Source organism: Arachis hypogaea, chromosome 12 (genome assembly GCF_003086295.3).
Source record: "Arachis hypogaea cultivar Tifrunner chromosome 12, arahy.Tifrunner.gnm2.J5K5, whole genome shotgun sequence".
Lineage (NCBI taxonomy): Eukaryota > Viridiplantae > Streptophyta > Magnoliopsida > Fabales > Fabaceae > Arachis > Arachis hypogaea.
In genome coordinates, this window is record NC_092047.1 from 83,672,423 (window position 1) to 83,680,942 (window position 8,520).

Consider the following 8,520-nt stretch of genomic DNA (forward strand, 5'->3'; position numbering starts at 1 on the left):
TTTACAGTGTATTTGATGGAGTAAATTTAGAAAACAAATCTAAAGTATTTATTTTGTAATGAAAAAATCTAAAAAAAAAATCTATTTTATCTTACTGACGGATTTACAGACAGATTTTCTGTCTGTATTCAGAGTGTAGGATGATTTTCCAAGGTTCAAATTACATACGAAAAATCTGTCGAAAAATCTGTTGCCAATTACCAACGAAAAATTCGTCGAAAAATCTGTCTGTAATTATAGACGAAAAATCCGTCAAAAATTCCGTCTGTAATTACCGACGGAAAATCTGTCTGTAATTACCGAAGGAAAATCCGTCAGAAAGTTCGACGTTTCAGGGAAATGGATGGGCGAATTTACCGAGGGAAAATTTGTCGGTAACTGGTAAAAATCCGTCAGTAATTTTCTGACGAAAAAAATCCGTCAGTAAATAATTTCCAACGACGCTTTTACAGAGGGATAAAATCCGTCGGTAACCAAAAATTTGTCTGTAATAAAGACTAAATCTGTCTGTATTAATCCATTTTCTAGTTGTGTATTATTATTATTATTATTATTATTATTAAAAGAGAACTTGTCCGTGAGTAAAATTTGAGGTAGAGTATTTTTTTTTTAATTCTAATGTTGGTAGATTATTTTTGGATCCAACTAAATCTTTTTTCTAGGTTGAAATAGTTTTTAAAAGGTTTAATTATTCTATCGTTTCTATAATTTCATTAAATTTTTAGTTAGGTCCTTATACTTTTTTTTCTCAATTGAGTCTCTATATCATATCAAATTTTGTAATTAAGTTCCTACCGTAACAAAAATACTGGAATTAACAGAATATTCCATTAAACAAAACGAATATGTCTAATATTTGACCGAATATCTCGTTAATTTTAACGTTTTTGTCACAGTAAGAACTTAGTTGCAAAATCTGATATGGTATAAAAACCTAATTGAAAAAAAAAGGTACAGAATCTAATTGAAAATTCGATAAAATTATAAAGACTAACAAAATAATTAAATCTTTTTAAAAATATTTGGACTTCAAAATTGTTAATAAAACAAGATACTCATAAAAGAATGGAATTATCAAACATGCTAGGATATCAGAATAAAAAGCCTAAGAAGCTTTACTGGTCAAGAATTGTAATAACTTTTTTTTTTGTCATGGATTGAAATAATTTTTAGAGTTAAGTACTGAAATTGTCCCTAAGGTCTGGGGCGAAAATCAAAGTCGTCCCCAACCTTTTTTTGTTATTAAAATCATCCCCAATGTTCAAAAACGCTTTAAAATCATCATTTTTACCAATTTTATTTTTTTTATTACTAAAGTATCCCTCATTAAAAAATTATAAAATAAAATAAATATAATTATAAAATAAAATAAATAAAAAAGAAAGGAAAGAGAGAAACGGCTTCAGGAAACAAAAAGAAAGAAAGAAAGAAACGGTGAGGGCTTGAGGGAGAGAGTGACGGAGAGCTGAGAAGGGAAGAGAGGGAGGCCGTGTCCAGCGCCGCCGCCGCCATGCCCAGCTGCCTTGCTTGTCATCGTCGCCATCAAAGAGAAGAGGGAGAGAGAGTGCCGTCGCAAATCAGAGTTGAGCCGAGAAGAGAGACAGCGCGAGAGAGGGAGTGAGCCACCGAGGGGAGCGTCACCACCGCCAGGGCCGCCGTTGAGGGGGGTGGGGGGAGGGAGGGAAGGGAAGCCGCACCGCCGCCCCGTCACACCGCCACTGTTCCTCCTCCTCGCCCTCACCGCCCTCTTCTTCTTCTTTGAACTAGATTTTTGTTGGAGAATTTCTGAATTTTTAGTGAAATTTGTTATGGAATATCTATAATTTAATTTTTTGTGATTTGGCTTAAATTTGGAATATTGTTTTTGTTGAATTTGTTGATTATTGTTCAAAGTGAATTTGTTGATTATTCTGAGTTATGATTTTTTGAGGTGGGAGTTGTGGTAGGTTCTAGTGTTTATGCTGATAGTGGGGGTGGTGGTGGGGTGAAGAAGGTGAAAAGGAGAATGATGAGGCTTCTGTTATATATGAATGGTGATGATGTCTGTTCTTGATGTTGCGTTGTTTGGTAGCAACTTGAATTCTGATTTGATCACAAAGACTGCGTTACTTGATCTTTCTGAAGTGAAGAAGCTCAAGGCTATTTTTGGTGGCAGTGGATAATAGCTTCGTTAGTGAGATCATGTTGGTTAACTCAAAATTAATCTGTTGCTTCTATTTTGTGATGTGAGATACTACAATTTTGAGTTCTTGTTCCCAGTTTCTTCGCCGTAGTTCTCTTTCTCTCTTCATTTTTTTTTGTGAAGAACATATGAGTTCTTTTTTAAATTTTTTAATTTATGTTGTTGCTAATTTTGGATCTGAAATTATAGTTGATGATTGCTGAATTGTTTAATTTGAAATTTTTGTTGATTTGTTTTTTATTGTTGCTGTTGGTGTTACCGGATTGTTGGTGGTTATGGTGTAGCGATGGTGATGGTGATGATAATGCAGAGGGTAGTGGTAAAGGTGGAGAGACTTTTTAATTTTTGTTTAAGAGCAAAATTGTCCGAAAAAATTTATTTATGGACAAAAGGACGATTTTATAACATTTTGTAACGTTGGAGATGATTTTAATAACAAAAAAAAATCGAGAACGATTTTGATTTTCACCCCAAACCTTAGGACGATTTCAGTACTTAACCCTAATTTTTATTTATCAGTGTTCTAACATAGGACAATCGATTGACACCCAATAAGCGTCTGACCCAACAATTTTTATTCTCTATTAATCTGTTATAAGGTGAGGTGCTTATGCTCATAGGTTTATTTTTTTGAAAAAAAATAGTAAGAAAAAGAATTCTGTTCTGTTAATCTGTTATCTGTTAAAATTCTTTTGTGTTAAAATTCTTTATTTTAATTTTTTTTATTTGTTAATCTATTAATCTGACTTTTGAGGTGCAATTATTATGGTTTCAATTTTTTTTAATGTAAATTGGATATCATTTATTTTACTTTAACAATTTGATATCAATTAGTTATTTTTGCTTGTTCTAACTTTGAGTTGCTGCTATTATGGATTAACCTTTTTCTTAAACAAAATTTTGATATTAATAGTTTTAGTTCTAAGTCTGAGTTTCCTGTATGGTTTATTTAATTGTAGGATTATTTAAAAATTAGAATAGCTGATAGACAAATACTTACTAACAATACAAGTGAGTTCAAAGTGGAGACCATTCTTACTCCATCAAATAGGGGTGCACATGGGCCGGGTGAAGCCGGGTTTGATGTGACCCAGACCCGACCCGAAATATACACCGGGTCTATTTATTAGACCCGAACCCGACCCTAGACCCGATGAAACCAATACACTTTCGGATCACAATTATACCGGGTAAAAACCGGGTAAAAACCGGGTGAAAACCGGGCCGTTAACATTACATTACGTTGATACCTTCTTGTAAGCTAGCTAGCATGTAAAAATATCCAAATTTCCAAGACTCCAACCATTATTTAACATGGTAAAATTCACTTAGAAAAATATAACAAGAACCAACCCTTCTTCAAAATTAAAGCATAACCACAATCAATATTAAAGTATAACCACAATCAATACTAATATTGTCTAATAATACCAAATATTTAAATCAATACAAATAACACAATATTATGCATTAGTCTAAAGTCTTATGCATTCTAAACATAAAACATTAACTTATAGTTTTATAATGACTAATAACACAAAATATTAAGATTTACAATACTTAAATTCCACATAAGAATAGTCATGATCCATCACTAATAACACAAAATATTAATTGTGTATGATGACCGGGTCACCGGACCGACTTCGGGTGACCCGAGCTATGGCCCGGACCCGACCCGAAATAATGACCGGGTCTATTTTTGAGACCCTTACCCGACCCTAAACCCGATGAAATCACACTAAATTAGCCCCAAAAGTGTTCGGGACCGGGCCGGGCCTTTGGGCCAGGCCGAGTCTGTGCACTCCTACCATCAAATATTGTTAAATCTACAGAAGAAGAATCAACAAGGGAAAGGAAAACAAATACCAAACCAGCTCCTTCTTTGAAAAAACAAATATCCATCCGACTTATAATTATTATTCTTAGATCTTGTATCTTTTATTTATTAAGGAAACTTTGATCGATAATATTTTAAAAGTAAATAGATTTTAAAAAGTAAAAAAATAGGTGTTATTGACATTTTTATAGAAATAAAAGTTTTTAAACATTTTTATTGTGCAATATAGCTGACTAATTCGATTCGACCTAAAAAAATGTAGATATAGTATCCGATTGATTCCTATGCAGCCCTAAGGTCATTGATTGTAACAATTTTTTTTTATTCTGGATTGTAATTTTTATTTATCAATGTTGTAAAATAGGATAATTGATTGAGACCCAATAAGTGTCTGGCCCAATAAAGAGCCTAGACCACAAAAATTGAACTTGAGCACAACCCTAGGTGAACCCAACACGATTGCATCCCCTTAATACGTCCGAAGCTAGATACCCCTCCATAGGAGAATCTCATAAACAAAATTCACCTCATACCAATCGAAATGGAAAGAAAGGGTATTAAGGACGTAGTCAGTAGTCACATAATGTTAATATATCATATAGCGAAAAAAAAATTGAATTATAACAATTTGCTCAAATAAGCCACTATTAATAATTTAGAGGGAAAGAGTTTGAGTAATATGATTTAATTCTATATTAGTGATAGTATTTAATGATTAATTTAATTTTAAACTATAATTTACTATATCTTTAATAATATAAAATAAAAATTAGTTTAATTAACTAATTATAACTCGAATGACATAGTCTCTCTATATTCACCTAGAAGTTGCGGATTTGAATCTTACTTCTAACTTTAGAAAAAAATGAACTAATTATTGAAATTTTTAAATTAAATTAAACTATTAAAATTTCTTTTTACTAACTATAAATATTTACTATTATGTTAAAAAAAACAGGAACATAATTGGATAGAGCTTACTCAATTTGGGCCCATATTAGAGTGGCCCATCCAATTTGCCCTCTTCGAATAAAAAAAGTTCATTTAAAATAATAAAAATCTATGGATGAGACTTCTACTGTTGGCTAAACTATTTATCTCCTAAGATGCCACACTAAAGTTTGATTTGATAAGGGCTTTATATTTAAAAAATTACTTATAAAACTAGCTTTTAAAGAATATTTTTAATAAATTAAATTAAAAATAAAAATTAAATACAATTTTAGTCCTAAAAGTATAAGCAAAAAATATATTTTATCTTTAATTATTTTTACATACAAAATTATCCCTAAAATTTAAAACTAAATTTTAAAATCGTTCTTTTAATTTAAATATTAAAATTTTGGATTAAATTATTCATAACAAAAATTATAAAATAAATATAAGAAAAAAATAAGAGTATGTTTCTGATCCAGCAAGAGAAAAAGGGCTGTCTAAGATTTTGCCCCACCTCCACAAACGATTTTATACGCAAAAAGAAATAAAACAATTTTATACGCAAAAAAAAATAAAGACCAAAATCGTACTTTAACCCTAAAATTAACTTTCAATAAGCACAAAAAATAACAATCACATTTGATAAAAATACTATAAAATTAAAGTTTAATTTTAATACACGTGTAAACCAATTTAAAAATCATGAAATCACGGCCGTTCTCTTAAATGACCATTCAAGGCAGTCAATATAAAAATAGTTATTTTTATGGCGTTATGGAATTAGATACACATAAAATTTAATCTGTCAAATTTTCAAGCACCGTAGGAATTCATAACAGTCTACCAAAGATTTGAAAACAGTCGAAAGTAACTGAATTCTCCTCAATCTTAAGTTGAAACTAAAGATTAATAATTTGAAAGGCAAAAAGATCACATATCATATACTGAAATATCTCATTCTACGAATCTATAAAATAAAATAGCCATTACAAAATTCCAACACAACCACCTTAAAATCAGAACATGATGTTTGAAAACTCATTTCTTCTTTCCAGCCTTGGCAGAATCAGAAGCCTTGGTCTGAAAATATTAAAAATGACAGAGGTTACTATTTTTACTAAGCAAGAGCAATACTTGATGAACAATCATCAATAAAAAAACAATTTATTTTTGGCAACTATTTACCTTCTTTACTCCACGGATCTTCTTTGCCCTGTTCTTTCTCTCCTTCATTTGCTTCCTCGACTTTTCAACCTTAGTATCAAGTCCATTCTGCAAATGACAGGATTTTAGTGAAGGATTATGCAAAACAGAGCAACATGGCACAGATTTAATTAAAGAAGAGAAGTTCTAATTCCCTAAGACCAAAAAGAACTAATGGGTGCATGGCAAGACATGAGCATGGTAAGATTAAGCTACAGGGTAGGGTCTTGTACAAAATATCTCAAGAAATTCTAGCATAGTAAAGGGGTAATTAATCCAGCAAACCAAATTATGGTATTCTTTAAGAGGGAAGCAATTGTTAGAAGCTAAACAGCAACTAAAAAGAGCTAATGATTTCATCTGAAAACAAATGAATTCTAATATGCACAAGCATTCAAATTAATCTTCTTGGAACATCTCTAATGTTATTGCTCATGAATCATAACAGTATACAATTGCATGTCACATTATGGATCAACAATAAAGATCAACATATTTTCACCCCATGCAACTCCAATCTAAATATAAAAAACAGTGCGGACAAGAATTGACGGAGTACTATATATTATACATAGAGGCCATCCAATAATGATTAATACTAGTAAGCACTAACTTACCAGTCTTACAATTTACATACATACATCCTAGTTGCATGAAAGTGTTTCTCATTCCATAGCAATTCCACTCACGAACCAAAACCACATTAGAAAAACAAAAAACCAAGTTATCTTACCCTAATAAGTCTGTACTTAGGCTCATACTTCTTAGCATTCTCAACAGTGTCATAAATCAAACCAAAACCAGTGGATTTGCCACCTCCAAAATGGGTGCGGAACTTGAACACAAACACCGTGTTGGGGTCCTTAACATCATAGATTCTAGCAAGCTTCTCCTTAAGCTCAGCCTTCATATTCCAAACACAACAAATTAAAAACCCTAAACACCATAATTGTCAAGTACCTGACAAAAATCAATTAAATCTAAAGTTTTCCCCAAACAGAATGTACCTTAGAAACATTTGCCCTCCCTGGATGAAGAACATCAATGACCTACAACCACACAATTAAAGAGAAAACGAGGCTCAGATACATTATTATTAATCAATAACAATAACAATAACAATACAATAACAATAACAATAACAATAATAATAATAATAATAATAAACCCCTATGTATCGCATAATTCATCGATCATTATCAAATCCCAATTATTCTACGATAAAGCCATAAAAACAGAGCAAAAGTGAGAATGGTGAACGAACTCACGAATTGCTTTCTGGAGAGGAGCCTGTTAGTCATAAACTTCCTTGTTCTGATGGTAACCGCTTTGTCAGCCATGTTTGTTTGAAGCTTGAGGACCCAAAAACAATTACTAGTCTAAATCCACAACCAATTCACAATTATTCACAATTCACAGTTCAAATGATCTTCACAAAATTTAAATGATCTTCGTAAAAAATTTACCTGAAGTCCTGAACAATGAAGCCGAGGACGTTGATTCGCCGAAACGAGGACGGCGAACCGACGAGAACGGAGGACGGTGATGCGGCAGGAACTGAGTATTGCAAGGCAGCAAGCACGGAGGACGTCAAGGCGGCAAGAACAGAAGACTACGGACTGACGGCGGGAACCGAAAGGAGGACGGCGATGTGGTAGGAACTGAATACGACTGACGGTGAGAACGTCTGAACCACGAAGAGGGAGGGATGAACGCGAGGAACAATGGCGAGAGGAAGAACGCGACGGAGAGGGATGAACGCGAGGAAGAGCGGGCGATCTCTGGCGAACAGGCTACCGTGGTGGTCAAGGAAGGAGTGGCCGAGTGGTGTCTCTGATCTCTGGGGGTGGGGGTGGGTGTGGGTGTGGGTGTGGGTGTGGGTCAAGGGTAGAGTGCAGCGCCGAAAAGAGGGTGAAATGTGAAATTAGGGTTTGTTATGCCTGAAGTAATACTAATATATATATTATTTATTGAGTAAATACCAAAACTAATCATGAAATATTATGAGACTAACAAATTTAATCATAAAAAAATTAAAATTAACTTGTAATCATAAAAGATGAAATTTCATAGACAAATTTATTCAAACTTTAAAATTTTTTAAATTGTCTTTCTACTCTAACTTAATCACTCTCAATTTCTAATCATATCTCATCTCCATTCTTCAATTCTCTTCATCACTTCCAATCTCCTAATCCCTATTCTATCTCCCGATCCTCTTCTGCTTCACGATCTATGCTAAGTGCTACGACTTGAGCTTCACCACCATCATTTCTGTATTTGTAAGCGTGTTGTAAACGAACTTATACTCTTTTGCTATTTTCTTCACCATCCCGATGCAAAGAAACTAGAATGTTTA

General features: G+C 32.9%; 1 protein-coding gene across 1 annotated transcript; it reads right to left on the minus strand.

Annotated features, from left to right (window-relative positions):
* Positions 1 to 5,743: 5,743 nt before the first annotated feature.
* LOC112727596 (small ribosomal subunit protein eS24z) lies at positions 5,744 to 8,111 on the minus strand. The gene is made up of 6 exons (XM_025777406.3): positions 7,628 to 8,111; positions 7,430 to 7,540; positions 7,169 to 7,210; positions 6,895 to 7,065; positions 6,144 to 6,230; positions 5,744 to 6,038 (listed from the first exon to the last, which is right to left on the minus strand). Exons 2-6 carry the CDS (start codon positions 7,499 to 7,501, stop codon positions 5,997 to 5,999), a joined length of 414 nt encoding a protein of 137 aa, XP_025633191.1. The 5' UTR covers positions 7,502 to 7,540; positions 7,628 to 8,111; the 3' UTR covers positions 5,744 to 5,996.
* Positions 8,112 to 8,520: the final 409 nt, after the last annotated feature.